Consider the following 23,726-nt stretch of genomic DNA (forward strand, 5'->3'; position numbering starts at 1 on the left):
TTTGTTGTTGTCAAAACTAACATCCCAGTTAATGCTCCAGTTAATGCTAACATGAATTAGCAGCGGCTTCTCTCAGTCAGGTTGAGGTGTAGAGAGGAGTGTAGTCAGTGATCAAATATGGTCTGATCCCCGTATCGGAAACAAGATGGCGACACAAGATGGCGACGAGTGTAACGCTGAACTCGATGCTTCCAACGGGCCACAAACCAATGGGTGACGTCACGGTGACTACGTCCATTATTTATACAGTCTATGGGAAAGACAGAAAGGAAGACCTGCAGGCTCTGAACTGAATTTGAACCCGGTACCACATGCTTGCACGGAATATGCCTGAGTGGTATGAGCTCTACCGGTGATCCATGGGACACCCCCTTTAACTTTAACAACCAATTTCTTTGTGAGCTCCTGAATGCCTGGTAAAATGACTACACCCAACGACCAAGTGACGGAATGCAAAGATTAAGATATTCCCTAATTAGTCCCACAATGGGGACATTTTCAACCTCTACATTTGACCCGTCCTTTACACACCAGTGACCAGACATTTCTGGGGCCGGGGAGCAGTACTTAGGTGCCTTGCTCAAGGAACCTCAGCAGATTCGACCCGGCGACCCTCCAGTTACAAGCCCGATTCTCTAACTTAGAGGCCACGGACTGCAGAGATAAATCCAACACTCAGAAAAGCAGCTTGTCAAGAATAGCTGGTTCACCCTCAGTCCACCTTAGTGAGCCTGGCCCAGAGCTGTCACTACCTGAAGAGTTGTAGCATATATTCACTCATACTGAAGTGTTATGTTCACAGCTAATGCTATGAGGTTATTGGTAATTTCATACTCACTGTCACACACATGCTGGCTCACTCACTATTGACTGCACAGTGGTTGAAGTTATGCACATGACCTATGCACAGGAGTTTGCTACTTGTATAACACATTTTAGTTAAAAAAAAAACATCTTAAAAATGCATTTAAAAATTCCCTGGTGTTTGAGCCCAGCGTGGAATCAACTTTGGCCCGGCGGGTTGCCAGGCTTGCAATACACTCACAAAAACCCTGCATCAGACACACAGAAGCACAACAGGACTTGCTGTCAGTAAATTAAATACAATTTATATGCAGGGTTTTTTGATGTAGTCGCTATATCCGTCAAATGAACAAGTTATCTGTGTATTTACATGAACACCAAATGGGTTAGAACTCAAAGGCAATTATTTATTCTGTTTTTTCTTTCCAGGACAAATGAAGCAAACTACTAGTGTGTAAATGACCTCAGAGGACAAACACGGAGTATTGGAGCAAATGAACTGTACTGGTGTGTATGTTCTCATCAATATAATTAAGTTACCAATGAGAAACACACGAAGAAGGTGAATGCCCTGTAATGAAAACACATCTCTGTCAAAGTGTAGGAAGGATTAATTAATTCACTACTCGAGACTTTTGCCCATGAGACTTACGGTCATGAAGCCGTCCAGTAGACCAGAGTCAGGTTTGGGTGGAGCCTGCAGTCGTTCCATGGACCATTTCTCAATGATGGAGGCCACCTGGCTGTTCTCAGTGTTGAGGATCCTGAAGCCTGTCATGTTCACACCACTGTATCGGTAAGGCTCCACATCCAGTGCAAACAGATCCTGGAAACAAGAACAACACATTAGAGATTGGAGAAGCAGACTATGATTTCATTAACCCCTTAGCATTCCACCACATTGTACACAGAACAACAAGACTTTGAGGAACACCGTAGAAAAAGGCCATGCAAGCTTGATTTAAAAACCTTTAGACATTTTAAAGATTTCTGTATTCAGCAATTGAATGAATGGAAAATATATTCTGCTAATGTGTATTAATTACCAGTGGTGGAAGAAGTATCCAGATCCCTTACTTCAGTAAAAGTACTAATACCACACTGTGAAATGACTCCACTACAAGTGAAAGTCCTGCATTCAAAACTTAGTGAAGTAAAAGTACAAAAGTACCAGCATCAAAATGTACTTAAAGTACTCATTATGCAGAATGAACCTACTCAGATTGTTAAATATATTCCAAATATATTATTAAAGTATGTTATGTAAGCAGTGTTTTATATAAAATATGTCAAATCACTATAAATGAATCATGTTTTTTTATGTTTAATCTCAACCTGTAAACTAACTAAAGCTGTCAGCTAAATGTAGTGGAGTAAAAAGTACAATATTTGCCTCAAAATGTAGTGGAGTAGAACAAAAAATGGATATGCTCAAGTAAACTACAAGCACCCAAAACTGTACTTAAATACAGTACTTGAGTAAATGTAGTTAGTTACATTCCACCACTGTTAATTACACCATGGCAGTGGTGAACTCTAGGTCAGGCCCATAACTGACAAACACTGACACTACTGGACAAAACACTCAACAAAAAGTAAGTAAAGAGAAAATAAAAAAAATCTGGCAGGAGAATAACTGCCATATGTGGCCTCAGTGTGGCTGGTTTGTTCACTCTGCTGGGAGAATTATGCTATCAGCACTGGACTTGGTCTGCCAAACACAACAGTGTGAAATGACAACCACGACTGTACCTCCCCTGCCTCATTCATGTTTGTATTTTACTTTTCATCTTCCTGAAAACACCAGAGGGACATTTAATTATCTCACATAAAGTGGGCCACGCCAAATGGCTGCAGAAAGAAAAGTATGCACATTTAGATGTTTCATTTCAAACTGAAAATGATCCATTTAGCCACCATGATGAAAAGCACAGACAGTTGAAACTGAATTATTCATTTTTCAAAGGAACGTGACATTAAAAAAGTGAAGGACAGAGGAGAGGCAGAACACACAGACAAAGACAGTGTTTTGATCCAAGGCAACACAAGCAGCCTCTTCAGGACCAGAGTGGGATGGGACTTCAATAGGAGTTTGATTTGAGTCAAATCTTAGACATGGAACATGGACTGGGAGCAAGCTCACACAGTCAGAGAGCTTAGAGTAATGCTCAGTGGTGTGTGTACATTATGTAGATGAGTGTTGTTTTGGATTGTGTTGTGTGGACAATGAAGGGGACTTTATCCTGAAAGGAAAGGTCACTTCTACAACCACATCATATCAGAAGAACTATACAGACTCAGCTGTCAGTCTGTGGCTCTTAATATTAACAATCCTGATAATACTAATAACAGGAGGCAGAGCAAGAGGTGGAATAGGAAGCACAGAAAAAAGAGGAAACAGAGAAGAGGAGAGGAGGGAAAATGCATGTCTGCATGCATCTCTGGACTGGGGGGGGGTGATCAGTACTGTCTAGGGATGGCCATTATCACGCATCTCAACCAATAAGAGCATTTGGGGGCGGGCCTAAGTCTGTTGCAGCGCTCACATGAACCGGAACAGAAAAGAACTGGCGGCTACAGAGACGTTAATTTACATAACAACACAAGATTTACAAGAAATATTTTAACTGCTACAGTAAAAAGGGACTACTGCTGTTAAAAAGCACCTTATTTGTTTTTATGTTCTTATACATGTTTGCAAACCAAATGTTATTACACTACTTGCAGTACTTTTTAACTAAAACTGCACAATACATTACTTTGGAATTTATTATTGAATTTTGCCCATAACAATGCGAATAATCGTGATTAAAATTTTTAATTGTTGCCCAGCACTAATACATTTATATAAAAACATAATATAAAGATGTAACATATTTACATGACTACTGAGACATTAGACATGTTTATTCCTGTTCTACATGTTCACTTTAAACTGAGACAAAAATAGTTTTACATCAAAATTGTTGTGAATATAAAACCTTCAATATTTAAAAAAAAATCATAATACAAATGTTGAAAATTCTTGCTTTTTTTTTGACAGTTTGAGGTTTCCTGTCAACACTTATTCAGTTGTCTCTTGTATAATGGTGGTCAATGAGGGTCAGGGCTGCTGTGGCTTAGTAGGTCACTAATCATCGGGTCAGTTCCATCCCCAGGTTTAAAGTGTATGAAGAACATTAAGAAAAAGGCAAAAAACAAAACAGGATGAAGCAAAAGAAAGAATTACAGCTATCTTGATGTCACAAAGGACTATGCTATTATTTTCTTTGGCTCTGGAAAGCCCATTAAAAAGATAAAAGAATGATCCAAGGTAATACGTATAAAATGAATAGCTGAGAAAATGAAGATTGAAGAGTGGCGTCAACTCATTCTTGGGACATACAACAAATCGTCATGGGGATATGGAGCTCAGAGTTGGACCTGATGACAAAGCGACTGTGCAGCACAGCCTCTTTCTCCACTTACCAGTGTGGTGAAGATATAGTGATAATACTCTGTCATCATCCCCATGGCGAGAGCCTAAGAAAGAGAGTGGAAGAAGGAGGCAGAGAGAGATTGGGGGAGGGAGAGATTTATAAATGAATAGGGAGGCAGATAGAATATTTTGTCATATTTTGCACACATGCACAGGCATCTGTCTGTTTGTGTAGCTGTATTACTGGCTGTATTACCATGTAATGTGAAGAGGCATATATTCTGCTACACTGCTGCAGCCACAGGCTCAGAGATAAGAAACAAACACCCACCAAAAAGAAAAGCAGCTAAATAAAGCAAAAGACAGAGCTAAGTCTCATCAGACATTTGGCATATGTAGGGAAATATGGAAGATAATGCATAATTCTGTGGATGCAGGACATCTGGGAAACACATATGAGTAAGTCATCCTACATTAATGAGGTCCATGGTGGAGTTGCTGTGAGAGATTCTTTGGTAGCTGGTGTTTACAATATTTTTGAGGAAAAAAAGCGAGGTGTGATACTTATGCTGTTGATTTGAATGTGTGAAAACACAAGCATGGTGTGTAATACGATGCTTCCAGTGCTGGCTCTGTTTGGAACAGACTTTATTGGCACAGTGAGCCATGAAAGGTGCAAGCAGCTGATCAACATTTCAGAGTAGTATGTCGCACAAACAACCACTGTAAATGTGCCATACTAATATAATATTTGGTCAATATTGAGATCACAATTTTAATTTTTACTTATAACTTATAATATAAGTCAACAAAAAAATGCTCATGACACTAAAAACATAAGGATTTGAGTTTGCCTGGGTAAAAAGTGATCTGCAAATGTGTATCAAAACTTAACATGTTGTATGGTTATGGCCAGGCAAAGCAGCCAATGTACGTTTTCATAAAAACCGAGGGGCAATACCCAGTTACCACTATCTGCTGTTATCTCAGCTCTTTCACCCAAGAGAGGGAGAGATACGGCGGCATGGATTGTTTGTTGGCTCGGACATAAATGCTGATGTAAAAGTCCAGGCAATTTAGTGACATCGCTGCAGTTGTGCTCTTGAAATAATATCCTACTGCTTTGTTTTTTGTATACCCAACAAATGAGATCAAGTGACCAAAATAAGTGTTGTTCACATGTTGTCTTGGCTCAGCCCTTGATACAGGAAGCTCAGACATCCAGTAGAATATAGAGTCTGCCAATATCTGCTCTTTCTATGCATATAAAGGAGCCAGCAGGGGTGGTTGGGGCCTGTGATTACAATGCCCCCTGGATACCCCCCTGTGGAGGCAATCCAGGCATCTGCAACTGGGAGGTGATCTCTGGGCAGGCCCGTCACATGCTGAAGGGATTATTTGGCATGGAACACCTTATGATCCCCCAGAAGGAGCTGGAATACATGGCTGGGGAGAAGGACGTCAGGTCCTTGCTTTTTGCCACAAGCAGCATTTATAAAATGCAAGCATTTATAAATGGAAGCACAGACAAACATTTAGCTTGCAACTTCAACACACAGCAAAGGAATCAGCAAAGCAACATTGCTGTTTAAATCATTCAGTCACATGAACACTAGAGCAGAATTTTGTTTAATGTTCAGCTCCAGAACAACATTCTGCTCTAATGCAGCTCCATTTTTCATTTTAAGTTGATTGTATAATGTCATTTTACATGACTGTGTCCTTGTTCATGTTTAGTATTTTTGATGTGTGTGTGTGTGTGTGTGTGTGTGTGTGTGTGTACTGACTTTGTGTCAGGGTTGATGTTACATTAGGTTTATGTTAGGGTTAGGGTAAGGGGCTAGGAAATTCACTATTCCAATGAGGGCCCTCAAAAAGATAGAAGTACAAGGATGTGTGTGTGTGTGTGTGTGTGTGTGTGTGTTCCAGCTGTATTGCATTGCAATACAGCTGGAATACAGCATTGCATTATATGGTGGTGTCCTGCCTGCTGTGCAGAGACTCGCTAAACCAATATGACTCACAGATTAGGACTGTGTGGAAATGATGATTAAACAGGCAGACAGAGATAATGGCTGCTGGAATCAGGTGAGAAGCCTTGAGAATCCGACTTGTGCATTCCATCTGAGGACCAACCCACTCAGCAGTGACTCACATGGTGCCGTTTCCTGGACCCTCTGATAATACAAGAGTGCCGGAACCTTTCTATTGCATTTTTCTGTCATCTCATGGGCAATGAAAACAAACCGAAAGTGAAAGATATCCTTTTCAATTATAATAGCTGTTCAGTTTTAAAACGTCAATCACAGCTATCAACAGGACTGAAAAAGCACCTCCTAATTGTGTTCACTTTAAGATGCATTCAGATACAACTCAAACTAACTTAATTGTAATTATTGAGTTTTACATCTGTAGAGTGTTTTCACAATCAGTGCTTCTTGGATACACTTCTAGGCCTATTTAACCAAGCTGCTAAGGAGTTTTTTCTGATTAGAGAAGTAGCTACACTGTAAAGAATTTACTGTGATTTTGCAGTAACTTATTGGCAGCAATTAACAAGTAACTTACTGTAATTATTATTTACAGTAGAACTACTGTATTTTTATTTACAGTACTGTTTTTATACTGTAAAATAAAAACAATTAAACACTGTGATTTTAGTTTTATTTACAATACTGTTTTCTTTACTGTAAAATAAAATAAAAAACTAAACACTGACTTTTTTAGTTGTGTTTACAGTTCTGATTTGTTTACTGTAAGAATAAAAAATACAGTTAAACATTGTGATTTTTAATGGTACTGTATATGGTAATACGGAACGGTAAACAATGCTGTTAATTTGATAATAATTTCATCATTAGTTTTTATAGAAATAACGAGTAATTGCAAGTAATTACTCTAAACACTAAAGACAATAATATTAATACATTTACTGTTTTACAATTGATTTCCATACTGTGTTTTGTATGGAAAAACCTTACTTTAAGTAAATTATTTCAACAGCATTTGTATGGGACTGATTCTGATCAAAATTATGATAAAAATGGAAAAATACAGCAGTCTACTTTACCTTTCACGGTACTACACAGTCTACTATGTTTTTTCTACAGTAATGTTTTAACTACTGTGATTTTGTCACAATGACTGATTTTTATTGTAAATCAAACAGCACTATACTGTAAAAATCAAACACAGTGATGAACTGTGAATAATACAGTAAATAACTGTAGATTCCACTGCGATTATTTACAGTGTAGCTATGGGAAGTTGACACAGCAGTTGTGGTAATAGCGGAGCTTGTACAACACAGGCAAAATTTGGGAATTTTTGGAAGTTTGTGGCTTAGAATAAATTGAATAGTAAGCTGCTAGTATCCAAACTAGCTGGGTTATGTTGCAGATAACAATTTAATTACAAATATTTGTAATACTGTACTGTAATAGCGTTAACCACCTTTTAATGTTCCTTAGATTATCAGCTGGTGAGGATGTGTGCTGACTTTTTGCAGGCAGTTTTATCTTTAGTCTTGAGCACAGTATCACGTTGTATTGTTTTACTCAAAAATGTTATGTCATCTGCATAGAGCTGGAGTAGGACTCATTTTCAGCCCAGACAACATACTTTAGTTCACAAACTATTATATTGGCGATATAGTTTAACTATGTAAGTCTGTTATAGTGCACTAACTTTTACAACCTTGTTGAAACTGTTTATTTTTCTAAAACATCATCATTTTCAAGTGTTGCTTCAAGAAAATTGTGGCCTTTTCAGCTGCCCCTTACATCTGTTCTCCATCGTCACAACGCCATGTTTTTAATCTAGCTTTAGGCCATCTGTCTTTTGTTCTCACTTGCATGTTTTACCTGAGCATTTTTTTCCAACTAAAAATGCCAGTTAAAGTCCCAGCGAAAAGTGAGCAGTCCCAGCTGTTCTGAAAACAGCTGGGACTGCTTGAGAGCACTTTGGGGGCACAGTGTTTTTTTTCCTTCAGCTGAGACACTTTAGTTATGTTTGGTTGATTTGGTATGATATGGAATATGTGCAGGATTAAAAATGATAGGTAGATAGACCTGGACGAAGGGCTAAAACATTAAAAGAGATAGGACTGACCCGCTGAGCTCTGTGGGTTCATGAGATTTTGTCGACAAAGATAATTATCTCAGAGTAGTATAATGGTGCTCCCATTGTTTGTTTCAAGAACTGAAGTTCAAGGAGTACTTTTTGAGAGAGACATAGTAGTATTTGTCCCATCCCTTTCCATTGTGATTGAACACCCAAAGTAGCCAAAGTTGAATGCGACAGCCTACATGATCATCAAGCTTCTCCCCTGACTGTTGCTTCAACTTTTGGGGGCGTTTGGCAGACAGTACTTACATTCTTTAACTTATTCTTGTTTCATGAAAAGGAGAATAGCAAAGCAGAAGTCTGGTCTTTAATTACCTTCCATACACAGGGTTTCTCTCTGACATCATCAATGAAAGTAGTCCTTGACCTTCCTCAACAACCTACCATTTAGGCATTGATGAAAAACCTTTGAAAATGTTTTTTAAAAAAATGAGTGCTGGAGTGAATCATGATGTCTTTAAAATTTGATAAATCCTGTAAGATGAAGAAATATGAATGTGTGACGATTTCAATCGGCTGAGATGAAAAATGAATGGCGATACCTTTTTAACAGTACAGAGTGTAATTTACTTTTGATTTCACTTGTTCAACGCATACGTCACTGTCAGTTATACAGACAAAGTGCATTTCAGCCCCGCCCCCACTGGAGTATCATCGCTCTCTGTTAACTCTGTATTGAAAGAAGGAGCCTCCGTCTCTAGCTAACAGAATAAAGTCTAAAAGCTGCTGTGTGGTGAAATGTTCTACCCACAAGTTAAAGAACCAAAACATTTTTTTTTAAATCTGACAAACTAAACTTCTGAACATTAGGAGAACAAAAGTGGATATCAGCTAACATTAGCTTGCTAACAGCCAACAGGATACATTGTGAATATGCAGAGCTCAGCTTCTGCCTGAGAATAATGATATTCTCATATTGAACACATGCAAGCCTCAGTTCGTTTACTTGAGATTTTGTTGATTTAGTTATTTTGATGTGGGACTTTTAAAAATCAAAATAACTGTTTTGTCATTTAAAGCTTAACTATGCAGCACTTTAAACTTAATAAAACAGGCAACTACAACACTTTGTTCAGACTAGGGAAAGGTATGGTTAAATTAAAAAATGGGAAAGGACATGATTTCTGATCTTCCACACACATCCATTCATATCGTTTTAGGTTATGCTTCTCCTGTGATGGCATTGAATCTTAGCTTAGCTGGACTGCAGTCCTATCAAGTGTTTATAACGCACAGTTTCTGCATCCTGATAGTTATTTAAGACCATAATTTGGCTTGATGTACAATATCAGTTTAAGCTTAAGACTTAAACTATTCCACATATTGATCCATTTCATGTATTGTTGGTACAAAATGTGCCACATGAAATTGTTAAAATAATGGTTGCTTAACCGCGTCGCCTGCACCTGCATAAAGATGATAAATATGCGTGTGTACAGATAGCATATTGTGAGTACAGCAGATAATGAAGGGTGACGGGTGACGAGTGTCGTGCCACGAGCGAACGTAGCGGAAGCCTGTGTGCACACTTGTCCCAATGTACAAATTATTATTTACTTTATGATGACAAATTTTGAGTTAAACAGCTGCTTCACTTCACAATTCAAGCAGTCCATGTATCACCAAGGGAGACTGATGAGACAGTTTAGGCTGTTCAGTCTACACGTGACACGTTAAGGCGTCTGAAGCGTTGGCTTTAGGACAATAACACACACATGTGTAACGCGTGTACGTCTATAACAGTATATCAGGGACTATACCATTGCTCAGGGGGCCAAACTGAGGAAGAGGCTGTGTACATTCACGCACGAGGTCCACTGGATCATCAGGAACTGACAGTTATTCATTTTCTATGTTCTGCAGCAGATCTACACAGATCAGCTGTTACACAGAGTCTCAGCTTCATAAGGGATTGTTTATAAGAAACCATCTTATAGATGAACCCCAAGCCCCACCAGAGCTGTCAGGATATTTTTTCTCATGTAGAATTGTACTTAACAGTCACACATGGTCTCCATGTCACCTATTCGAGCCGTAGTTCACCCGTCACGTACGTGATGCTCATCTGTCTATTGAAAGTGAATGGAATTTACAGGCACACGTTAGGTTAGGTTTGAGGTTTGATGTCATCGCATAGGCGCTGTACACTCGTTTTAGTATTGTTCGCTGACATAAAAAAATCCCCTCATACTCCTCATGTGAATAGACAAGCGATCCACGAGTAAGCACAAGTAACAAGCGTCTGTGCACTACTGTATCCCTGCAAGGAAACTATGTTTTCACTATAGGCTATAGCAACATTTCCACTGGCAACACGCAACTCAGATTCACTGTCAAGCTAGGCAACGCTGATCAAATAAGCAATATTCTGTTACCTATTACCGGCCTCAAATGTTTTCAGAAACACATTTTAATGACTGTTTAGCTGTTATTTGAGAAAGCTTGTGACCATGTTTGTCCTGCATCAAAACAGAGCTTTAACTTGCATGTGTCCCTCAGGGCTATGTCACACACTTCAGTCTGCACCCGTTGATAACACCTCTTGGAAATCACAAATTAACTGAGGTTCCACACTAATATGCATTTGTGAAGTGGTTAGTGGTTGGTTACACACACACACACACACACACACACACACACACACACACACATACACATACACACCTGCTTCAGGATCCCAGCAGCCATTTCATGGCCGCAGTCAAAAATGATGTGGAACTCCTTTCCCCTCTTCATCTCTTTTAAAAGCGGCTTAGCATCCTTTGTCTCTGCAGGCAGCTGCCGGATCTTTAACCGGATGTTGTACCGGGATGGCGCCTTTATAAGTTCTTGCAATCGAATCAGACCTGTAGGTAAGACAACAAAGAAAAAAATAATATTTAGAGTCATTGGAATATAAAAAATAGCCCAATTGCAACTTGTAAAGTCATGCTCCCTTGAGGTCGATGAATTTCCACAAATTTCTGAAAAGGAAATTTTATGAAACCCATTCTTTCAATGGCTTTTTCTTTCTTCTTTCCCATCCTGTCCTTTTTGTCCCGCTGATACTATCCATGGTGCATTTAAACAGTCTGCATTGCCTCAGTATCAGCAGACCTGATCCAATTACACACATTTTCTGCATATTACTTGACAGTCATCATTGATGATATTGATTTTCTGTTCAGTATTGATAGCTCATGTCCTCAAGGCAAGCCACAGTTGTGTATAGGGCAGGGCAGGAATTTCAGGAGGGTCATGGTCCTCGTGCCCTCGCAATATTGCCTCCTGCCCTTGAAAAAAATATCTGCCCTGAGGCCACGGTGGCCTTGATGCCCCACTCGCACTACCCTAGTTAATTTTGCGTTTTGGCGTTGTGTTGCAGTTGCCTCAGCAAAGTGTTTGTCGCCCGTCAAACCCCGACCCACATCTCCGTCAGCCTCCGACACATTCACTCACACGCCCTGAATATATCGAGCTGCCCTCCTACCTGTCTGGATCAGTCCCCTCCCCACATGATCGCTCCGTATCACCGTGTGCGTGTGCGCGCGCGCGCGCGCCGAACTAAATACTATCAACCTGTCCGGGCAGTAGCGGGGCCACTCTTCCGGCTTTTATAAATTACCTGTCCGCCACTCATTTATCCTCCTCTTGAGAAAATAACGAAAAAGGTCCGCATTTTGTTACCTTGTTAGTTTAATACTTATTGGCTAAAAAAGGTGTGTCAAAATAAATAATTTCATTAGTTACATTTTACTGTTGTGACCTATCAACACATGGCTCATTTGAATATTCAAATGAGCCATGTGTTAATTTGCCAATACTCAGCGACTTAAAGTCTCAAAATGCCAAAGCCTAATGGGCAAGAGAACACGGGTTTGTTACAAAGAGTAAGAGGGTTGAGTTTCATTTTTTTTTGTACATTATGTCATTATGTGAGCAGCAAAGGCAAAGCAGCTATCAAGAGACATGCTAGCACTGACAATCATCCAGCTAATCGGAATACAACTATAAAAACCGGATCATACCAAACAAATATCTGCTTGCTTGTCCCGTGTATGCAAAGTGTCCTCCTTTTTGATGTGAAGGGAATGGCCACCCTACCGGGCGGTCAGAGGTCCAAATACACTGTTGCATATGCCGTTCGTTAGCCGCGAGCTAACATGAGCTAACAGTTAAAGTTGTTTGAATCACACTAAACTGTGACTTAGTGCTTTGAATAACTTCCTGTCGCTAAACGCATGCAGCTTTCAAAATAAGAGCGCAGTGTGTTCACAGAATTGACCACAGAATTTACAAGAAGACTGTCAAAATAAGATGCCCTAAATAAAATATACAATAACCCTTATTCTCCTTTAAAATAATTCTTAAAATATGCAATGATTAAGATCAGTGTGTATGATGGAAATAATTTTCCACACTTGCTGGCTGCTCCATGTCCTCGTGGAAAGCATGTTGACAGCAATTAAAAATGACACAGTATAGGATAACAAAGATTTTATAATACGGTATCTCCCGACTGTGAAAAATGTTATGTGAGGTGATTGTTCTCATTAAGCTTTCAAAGTGCACAAGATTGATGCATTTTACAAGATGTTTCTTTACCTGCTTGACTGTTTTGACTGAGACTCCAATCTTCCTCAAATGCGTCATTACTAGTCCTTAAATTAAATTCATCATGTACGTGGACTTAAAATCATTGTTTTATTTCATGGCCTTGGTGCCCTGGCTTTTGGCCTTTGTGCCCTCAAAAAATTGATAACACAAAAGGCCAAGTGGCCTTGCCCCTAAAATGATGAAATCCCAGGCCTGGTATAGGGTATTATTTGAATTTTGACAGATGCACTTCTACGGTAATGTTCAGTCAATCATGTTTGTGTTGCAGCAGCAAAATATCTACCTTTATCCTGTAGACTTTCTGAATGCACTGTATATGCTACATCGATTTCAAATCCTCCACTACTCAACAACTTCAACTTACTCAAGGTTCGAGATTCAAAAAGCTTTATTATTATTAACCACATAGTAAGAGATAATTATCCTTGGTTATAGAGGCTCTCATGCAACATAAAAACATACTGTATCCCATGAAATATTCAAAAAAATTACATTAAAACACAAACAACAACAGTGCCATGAATAATAAGAGCAGCCGTGCATAACTTAGTTTTAAATACCATTATACATTTGAATATTTTCATTTGTTAATTAAAAATTCACTAAATCACTGGTAGTTAATCAAACTACTGTTTATCACAAGTGAAATCACACTGACTGGACCAGATGCCATTTTAAATACTAAACAGTCCTTCTATCTACAAACAGGCACATGGGTCTAAAGTGGCACAGCAGTCCTGTGTCTCTGCCCACAGCCCAGCGTCCCCAGCTGTTTGCCCCGTGGCATTATTTGTTTACTTCCTGCTTCCAGATGACTGCACTGCACTGTGGGAACCAGCCCGCAGTCTGCTGGAGCTTCAGCGACCATTGCTGGTTTTCATTAAATCAAACACTCTGTCACACGCTGATGATGATATCCCCAGAGTGTTGACCTGTGAGACAGTGGCAGTGTTCCATTTAACCATCTCATGACAAAGTGACTCCGCAGCTGTGGTTCACAACATCTCAGCTGGCCGCAGAAACACGGCTGTGTAGAACATAAACAAAGCAGTCTGTAAAGGCTTGAAGTTGTGTCACAGAGCATACTGGAGAAGCAACTATATCTAAAGGCAACAGTCTAATATATGTACTGTAGCTATGAATCAATTCAGTAATAAAAACATTTTTGTTGGGGCGGTGGGCCAGCCTGTCTTTTGGGCCAACGACTTAAAAATAAATAAAATTAAATAAATAAATAGTAATTAATTTTATTTATAAAACACTTTTCTAAATGCATGCTACAAAGTGCTTTACAAAGACAAGTTAAAAACAGACATGAAACAACAGATACAAATAATGTTAGAGAATGACATAGTTCTGTGCAATTAAAAAACAGATCAAGGGAAGGTAAATAGTAGGTAATAGTTTCATTGTTGTATGACTGATTACCCAATGGCCAATTAAACAGGTAGAGGGAGGGCCGAAGGCAAAGGCCCCCTCCTCCTTGGCCCCTTCTGCTGTCAATCAATAAATCAATCAATCAATCAATCAATCAGTCATGGAACAGTCAGAAAATAAAAATGTAGAAAATGCATTTTCTTATCTTATATTTCTTTATCAACTGATTTCATTTGAAAAAGTTTTTGTTTTTAAATAAAGAAGCTCAAGAAGGTGGTAATGGTTTTAAGTATGAGGTGGAAATAGACAAAGACAATCATTTTGTAATTTTGTGTGAATGAGCCAACCAGTGCTACAAGTATATGTTCCCTAGAAAAGTAAAATGAAGGCATGTTATGAACATAAGTTGTGTCCATGTGCATTTTTAATAATAATAATACATTTTATTTAGAAGGAGCCTTTTGTGGCACTCAAAGACACCATACACAAAAGACAGAAAAAATAAAAAATAATAAAATACACAAAATTAAGAACAATTACAATAGGTTGGACAGGGCAATTGGCATCAGAGGGAATAAGCAGTTTTAAACATGTGTTTTGAGTTGTGATTTGAAATGGGGGGGGGGGACAGACATGGGTATGGATGAAGAGAATCTGAGGGAGCGGGAGCGAGTGGGAACATGGAGGAGGTCGGACAGATATGGGGGGGCGGGGTTGTGAATAGCCTTGAAAGTTACCAGGAAGACTTTGTATTGAATACAGAACTGAACCCGGAGCCAGTGGAGCTGGAGGAGAGGGTGATGTGGTGGATGGAGGCAGTTCATGTTATGATGCGGGCAGCTGTTGAAGTTTATGGAGTGATTTGTGAGGGAGGCCAAAGAGGAGAGATTTGCAGTCGTCCAGACAGGAAGTGACGAGGCTGTGGACGAGGATGGCGGCAGTGTGGGGGCTAAGGGAGGGGCGGTGGCCATGGATGTTTCGTAGGTGGAAGTAGGCAGACTGGGAAATGTTATTGATATGGGATTGAAAGGATAGTGCTGTTTTATGTTTGCCAAACTACATTTTTCTGACTAGCATTTTACAGAGCTTTAAACTGCATCACACAGTGGATGGAGTTTTCTCCTTTGTCATCGAGATGTGTTGAACATTATTCTTTATCTATTTCTTGTATATATTTACATTTTTGCATGAGACACAGAGACAAAAATAGCATCAGATTTTTCATTTATAATCAATGTGTAAATCTGTTTCCTCGAAACAATACAGTGGAAATTAAATTAGTGTCCATAGTGGTAGCTAGGGCCCTGTTCTTATTGGACTATTAACTTACATATTCAGCTACTTGGCACCACAGTTTTTTGGCACCCTTCATTTTATGTCATCTCTCTGTGCTGCATGAAGAAATACCTCTCACTCTGGGCAAGGGGCCAGAGGTGTAGACTCCACTCTCATGGTTTTGATGACTACAGTCAAATGATTAAAAAAAACGGACTTGTAACTCAATTCAGACTTCAACACCAACAACACTTGGACTTGAGCCTAACAACCAGAAAGATCCATGTTAGGCCAATTACTCAAAAATTTAAACAAAGAACTAGCACGAGTAAGTTTTTCCTTAAATCTTTAACAAAAAAACAGTCAGTGTCATCTGATTTACTGTACATGACAGATGGAGGGATGCATGGACAGATGGACCCATGCAGATCCATTTAGTCCCTCCCATGATTCCACTGGGGTGGACACCATGCCTGAGAAATTGGTAATGTGCCCAAGTAGTACAAGTAGGGGTCCTCCAAAGTAGTAGGCCTACTTTCTGGAAGCTAGAATGTGCAGCTGAATTTTAGGCAGCTTACTTTCAGGGATGGACTGGAACAAAAAAAAATTGGCCCTGGCATTTCTCCCTGACCAGCCCACCACACCTGATAACACAGTTTATTTGTTTTTTTGGCCGGTCCCCGAGTTGGATTTGAACCTGGGTCGCCTGCTCATGAGGACAGGGCCTCTATGGTACACGCTTTACAAGGTGTGCCACCAGGACGCTCCATGTCTTAGCTCTCTTCTGACTATGTATATATTCTATCACCATATCCCTCCACACTACACTACATGAAGGCTACATAAGACAGCCGTCATCTCAGAGTGTCAATCAAAACACAGGAAGTCAGGATGGATACATTTAAGTCTTTAATATAAATGCAATAACATGCAGCACAACAAAGCAAACCCATAGGCCTGTAGGGAAAAATGGAAGAACACACAGTACTGAAAAAGTACAGTGGAAACTTCATTGCTCACTGTAAAATTGTTTTATTAAAGCTCAAGACACAAATGTTTCCATATAAAAAAAGATCCATTTGGGTGGGCAAATTACACTACAGAGACAGAAATGTCCTACTATCACATTTAACACTGACCCACTAATATCATAACCTTCACTGTCTAACTGCTAGTCTGTTTATCACCTCCAAATCGATCAACAACTGATCACGCTGGCACAGATAACAGCAAATCAGCTCCACAACACTAACAGGACTGACCAACGTGCAATTATGAGATGACACCAGAAGATGTAAACTGGTAAAATAACTGAAAACTAGCAAGAGCAAGCATAGCACCTTGCAGTGTTAGTCAAACGTCAACCAATTAAGTAGTCAGCATGTCCATAACTGTTAAACTCCTTTAAAAGTCTGGATATGCCAGACAGAGAACCTGTTAATCGCTTCATACCGCATGTTGCTGGTGCTGCCAAAAAATCAAAAATCAAAATTACTTTATTTATCCCAGAGGGGAAATTCAGTTAGTCTGGTAACTGTGGAAGAATGAGACAGCCTGATGGCTGTAGGAGCGAGGCTTGTCGTTTGTTTTTTTCTTGTAATTCCTGTGTAACTTCCATGCGTTTTTCTAGATTTTTATTTTCTGGCTGTGCCTTGACCTCTTGATTGATTGATTGACAGCAGAAGGGGCCAAGGAGGAGGGGGCCTTGGCCTTTGGCCCTCCCTCTAACTGTTTAATTGGCTATTGGGCAATCAGTCATTCAAAAATGAAATTATATATATATATATATATATATATATATATATATATATATATATATATATATATATATATATATATATATATATATATATATATATATATATATATATATATAATTATTATTACTTATTTATTTATTTTTTAAATTATTATTATCTTTTTTTTTTTTGTCGTTGGCCCAAAAGACCAGCTGGCCCACCGGCCCACCAGCCCACCATTTGCCCGGTATGGCCAGTCCAGCTCTCCCTACTTTGCATGTAGACAAGTGCATGTGTTTGTGTTATATTTAACTTGAGTCCAATCTCATATGAGCACTTGATGTTGCGTGAGCTGTCTTAGGAGAAAAACTGCAATCGCTGTTTACAGTTAGTTAGTTAACATCGATAAAAGCAGCCCGACACATCTGACTGCTGTACTCACTCATCATAAACGCATCAGGGCTCTCCAGCTCTCCCTCTCACCCTTAAGACGTCTCTCCTTCCACTCTGCATGGTTGACTCTTCCTTCATACCTTTCCAAAATCTACAGGCACAGCCAATCTAATGGGGGAAAATACTGGAGTGGGAGAAAAGAGGGGTGTCAGCGCTGATCAGTATTGACGGTGTTTAATGCGCAGCGACTGCTCTAGGATCCATATTTAACTCTGCATGAATATTTCATCCCCTCTAAGCGTTTATTAGGGGGCCGTCTGGGAGTCTCCTGAGCGTAAAACAGATCGGCCTGCCTGTGATAAATATCCTTGTAAGGAAACGGCCCCTCAAGCGTTCCCTTCCCAACTCCCCTCCGAGTGCATTCAGACAAGGAAGAAGAGTTCCTTTTATTGGGATGCTCAATCATAATCGGTCGCATAGATGTTAAAGTGATTCCCCCAGATGGCTGATCTGCAGAGCTGCATGATGGGAGTAATGGCTGTTCAGTCCCTGAGCTGCAGACTCCCAGGGTCAAGGTTAATGTGACCCCTTGCCACATCGACTGGCTTATTTATGTTCAATTAAATGCATGTAACACGTTGGAGAAAGATTAAAGCAGGCTTGTGGTCAAAGGTTCTAACAGTTGTTCAGGAATGTCGAGGCAGAACATGCATGCTGCTGTTCCCTCACTATAAATAAACCTGCAGGTGTAAATGTAGGCAGCTCACAACAGTAAAAATTGTCTTTGTTATTAGCTACACCGTATTTCTCCTTGCTCTAAACCATTTGTGATCTGAAAAGAGTCTATTGCCTGAACCGCCACTCTCTTATTGTGCAATTAACTCTACCCTTCATGTACTCAGTGTTAAAACAGCTGTTTTCATTCATGGTCGGTAGTTATACATAATTTGTAGATAATCAACATAATCGTGAGCCAGGAGGCACACCTTATGATGACCAATATTGACGTTTACTGTTAAGCAAACATCCACTAGTGGCCATAGTAATTCAGAGAGCGGATCGTTCTGACAGGAAGTCAGACAGAAATTACAGAGCGAATCCGGTCGTTTTTCAAAATAAAACACCATGACCAGACTCCGGGTCGTATTTCACGTCGCTAGATCAACATTACATCACTACCTGTGGCACCAGGCCAGCAGTGTTGCCAACTTATCGAATTTGTCGCTATATTTAGCGACATTTCAGACCCCATGGCGACTATTTTATCAAAAAAGCGACTAGCAACAAATCTAGTGACTTTTTCTGGTGTTATTGGAGACTTTTGGAGACTCGTTCTTACTCTTCTTAACGAGCAGCGGGGGCTGCCGGCAGCCCCTCCCTTGCCCCAAAGCACTCACAAGCAGCCCAGTCCTTTGCAGGAGTCTCTCTCAGCTGCAGTCAGAGCAGGTATGTTAATCCCTACACTTCCAGTCTGCAAATCAAGCATGCGCGAAGTTGCCGCTGGCTGGTTAAGACATAGATATGTTTTCTGAGGTTATACACCAAAACGGCAATAAGGGGGCAGGGAGTAACACATATTTTAAACAGTTTAGAGAATAAATCAAAGAAAGATGACCAGAATTGGTCCAATTCAGGGCAACCCCAGAACATACTATTTACACTATTTACACAACTATTTACAATTGATGAACAAATTATTCAAGGTGAGAATCTTTACTTGTACATTGTATAATTTGTTGTGCATTAAATGACATAACAGTGGTTAATGGAAACCAAAACCATCAACCCATTGAGGGCTTGATTCAAAATCACACTGAAAATCAAAGTTAAAAAATGGGGCTCTGACAACGCTCCTCCTGTTCCTCCTCGCACTAAGGAGCAGATATCGGTCCTGCTGCTGAGTTGATCCCCTTCTACCGCCCTGCCCAGCTCTCCTTGTGTGTTGGTTGGTCTCCTGGTAACTCCTCTATGCTCTTGAGACTGTGCTGGGAGACACAGCAAACCTTCTTTCGACCGCACATATGGATGTAGCGTCATGGAGAAGCTCGACTACCTGTGCAACCTGATTGGGCTGCAGTTAGCGCCTCATGCTACCAGTAGTGACAAGGACACTACACAGGCCACCACATGCAAAACCATTCCCTTTTTGGGGGCTGTCTTGCTTTTGCCCCTCCATTGCAGAAATTGTCCCTTTCATTTGCACGAAAGCAGGTGAAACGGATTCACAAACACTTGTGCTCCTAAATGGACATCTTGATATCCCTGAGGTTTAGCTGACTTGTTGTTATACTGGGTCGATTAAGTGTTCCCTGATTTTTTTTTGAGCAGTGTATTTAAGGTGGCATAAGGTCCTCAGTTTACTACCAAAACCCTTGGTCATTATTCCTGTTACATAAACTCTCTCTCCACAGATCAGTTTGCTGAAGCATATCAAAGAAATGTCATCACAACCTCTATCTATGTGCTGCTGAATTGCTTTTGAGCCCAGATAAAATTCCCGATTCCATTCCTGCTGCTTTGCTTTCCTCTACTCTGTAGCCCCCCTAAAACATAGTCATCCCAAAAGTAAATCTCATCAGTGGTTGGCTGATTCAACCCATTCTCTTAGGAATGGTTGTCTGTTTAGTGTGCCTTTGCAGTTGCTGCTCCACAACTGAAGAACCAGTTGTTCTTAGATATTAGGTGTGCTACCTCCATCTGTTTTGTACACAATCAGAGCATATCTGTTATGTTGATGTTTCTTTTGGACTTCTTCTGTAATCAATTTTTTTTCCTGCTGTCTGACTAAGTTCTGGCACAAACACGAATAATTAAGTCACACAAAAATACTTTGGTCACTCATTAAGATAAATTGTTGGTTCTTAATTGCTTTATTGCCTTTTCATACTGGTACAATAATTGCCATTGATCCTGGGTGCAGCAAATTATTTAATATTTGGAACAACTGAAAAAAACATAACACAATAATATCAGATCACAGCACAAAAAAAACACTACAGTTGCCATTAGCATTCCAGCACAGCAAAAGTGGGATTAGCATGGTGAATTGTAAAGAATCAGTGAGCCCTTCTCTAAACAGGCTGTTGAGTGGTAGTCGAGCATATGATGGGACTGCGACTTCTGGTGCAGACACACACACACACACACACACACATCAAATTGAAACAGATTACTGAAGGGGTCCTGGGACTCACTCTGGAGTACACTGAGAGTATACTCAATGGTAGAATACATATTAATGCTCTTTAACAAGAACAGGCATACTCACATGGCTGTATCTATGCTGTAGATACAGTATCTATCTATAAAACCAGGAATCTCTGCATATGTTTGTTAGTCAAGTCAGTTATTTTGCTGTGGTGCTATACAACTGAATCAAAACCAGATCAACACTCAGGCATTGTTTCATTTTAGTAAATAGATGCTATTTTTAGTACATACTGTCCCACCTTCCGTTTGAGTAATTAACGTTTGTCAGCCAAGCTTTTCAATTAACATTTGCTAACCGTCTTGAACAAAAGTCAGAAGAAATGTCTTGCTTCAAAGCTTATTTAGGAACCTTGGTTAATCAGCATGCTGCTCCGTTTGCTATCTTTATTAAATGTTGTCCCACTATCCATTTGAGTTTATAATGTTAGTAATGTTAGTCCGCCAAGCTTTTACATTAACCTTAAGTTAGCTTAACGTATATAACATATGTATATATAACGTAAATAATATCAACCTAAATAATGGCATATCCGGAATGAAATCCAAGACCAATGTTGCTCGATCACTGCAGCTACATCTTAGCAACCCCAATCAGCTGCGTATGCTGTCTTGATCATATGATATTTTAATAGGACAGTAGGCCTAGCTTGTGTGATGCACCCAAATGTGTGGTCACAATTTATGTTAAAATAATTTATTTGTGTCCATCTGAGCCATTTTTTATTATTGTCTTAAAATCTATTTTCTTGTTGCTGCCACCAGAGGGAGCGGTGGAGTGTGAGGGCGTTTTCACACCTGAAAGTCCGAACCAAGGTCTGTGTTCTGTTACATTGTATACATTTGGTCCTGTTGGTTTTGGTTTCACACTGCAAAAAGAATAACGGACTTTACAAGACAATTCTACTGGACACGTCATCTCCCTGTGTACTTCCGCAACTCATTTTGTTTTGGTTACGCTGCGTTGTTAAGCTGCGTTCCTGGCCGTTCGTAATTGGACACAGCCCAGTTCTTTGGCCATGTCTGCTAGCGATGAGAACAAGCTGCTCATGTTCATACTATTACATGTTTGTCATGGCTGAGCCACTAAAAACACCTAATAATAATATAGAAATGGTTGTCGGCATAGGAGGTGACGGAGAGGAAGAGAGTCAGTAACAGCGAAGGACTGCACAAGATTGAAACTCGGTCGAGCGATCGTAGAACACGGAGAGCTACGGGAAATGGAGGGATCCCTGTGGACCATGCGATTCTGCTCATTAAATTATAAGTAGGCTACCACTTTGTTTTCTGCTTATTTCTTATAGCAGTGTTTGTAAATGTGTTCAACCCTATACCATCGTCTGTCACTGGCTAGCTATCGCGCTAGCTTCAAATCAAACAAGTTTTTTTTTCAGTATCAGCTGAATTGCTATTGACTGTTGCATTGTTGTTGCTCTATATGTGGTAAACTGGCCAGACAACTGAGGTTATGTATTAGTTCACTGTATGACTCTTATATGGGACTAATGAAGAAATTGCATTTCACTGTGGGCCTTATGGTGCTACATAATAACTCGGGATGACGCCAATCGATCGGCAACTGATCGGATCAGGCCGATATGATAAAAAAAAACGATCGATCGAAAAACCCGATCAAACGTTAAAATCACCGATCCGATCGCATTATACATGTGCTTTACAAGTATTTGTGATCCAAAGGTGGCGGTAGTGCGCCGAAACGCTGCTGCTTTAAAACGAAGAAGAAGTGTTGCGTTGTGGTCATGCGGCCTGCATGCACCGACACACACAGACAACGTGTCTGCCATATGGAACTTTTTCGAAGTGAGTGAGTCGGATGTCACACACGCTTGCTGCAATTTATGCAAGCGTTTAGACATTTAGAGGCAATAATAATATGTTACACTGTACTGTGTAACATTGTGTAATAATGCCACCAATGTTCAGACTGGCATTTTGAGTTCGTTTAACCTGTTAAATAGGCTCAATTTTTATTTGAATTTTATTTTATGTACGATATATGCAACAATACAACCATTTAAAATGGATAGTATCAATAAATTAACTTTCAACATTAAGCTCTTGCCTGTTCTTGACTGCCCTATAGAGGCCATTTTGGCATATTGTTTTCCACCGTGCCACTGCTGCTATGAAGGAATATTAAAGTTACTGCTATGCAATAAATAAAGGTCAATCTAGGTAATCTAGTAGTATCTAGTAAATAAATGATTACAGGGATAACATAAATGAAAGACCATAGGCCTGTGCATGAGTGGATGAATTGATAGGGGAAAAAAAGAGTAAAATATAAAATTAATATCGTCCCACGTGATCGATCGGTTCTGATCGGTAATCGGATTGATGAGGCTTTAGGTGATCGGTGATCCGTATCGGTCCCAAAAAACCTGATCGGACCATCTCTAATAATAACCAATGCTAAAAACTCACACCCTACATGTTGACAACAAATGCACATGGCCAGCGGAGGGGGAATTATTTGTTGTGTTGCCTGTTAGTTACAAAATATTTCCCTTAAATTGGAATACTGTTTCTCATTTAAGACAGGCACCACATCCAGAAGAAAAGCAGGATATGGAAGTTATCATTTAATTGAGGAAAGCATGTGGCAAAATTGTATTGTCTATTTTGCTGTCAGAGCTTCACAAAACATTTCTAAGGCGAGGAGTAAAAACTATAGAAACATCGTAAATGACTATGAGCTGAGTCCCAGCAAATGATGTGATTGGCTAGGGTCATACTGCATTTCTTTCCTACACCACCTCAGGGACTGC

The 23,726-nt window shown here is 39.8% G+C and overlaps 1 protein-coding gene across 3 annotated transcripts in view; it reads right to left on the minus strand.

Moving 5' to 3' along the window:
• grik2 (glutamate receptor, ionotropic, kainate 2) overlaps positions 1 to 23,726 on the minus strand; it is a 296,354-nt gene that overhangs the window by 173,964 nt on the left and 98,664 nt on the right. For all 3 annotated transcript variants that reach the window (XM_059339534.1, XM_059339535.1, XM_059339536.1), the window contains 3 exons: positions 11,012 to 11,193; positions 4,273 to 4,326; positions 1,457 to 1,630 (listed from right to left, as the gene is read on the minus strand). In XM_059339534.1, the coding sequence (XP_059195517.1) occupies positions 1,457 to 1,630; positions 4,273 to 4,326; positions 11,012 to 11,193 (410 nt within the window). The remainder of the gene's footprint in view (positions 1 to 1,456; positions 1,631 to 4,272; positions 4,327 to 11,011; positions 11,194 to 23,726) is intronic.

Source organism: Centropristis striata, chromosome 8, assembly GCF_030273125.1.
Source record: "Centropristis striata isolate RG_2023a ecotype Rhode Island chromosome 8, C.striata_1.0, whole genome shotgun sequence".
In the NCBI taxonomy this organism is placed as follows: domain Eukaryota; kingdom Metazoa; phylum Chordata; class Actinopteri; order Perciformes; family Serranidae; genus Centropristis; species Centropristis striata.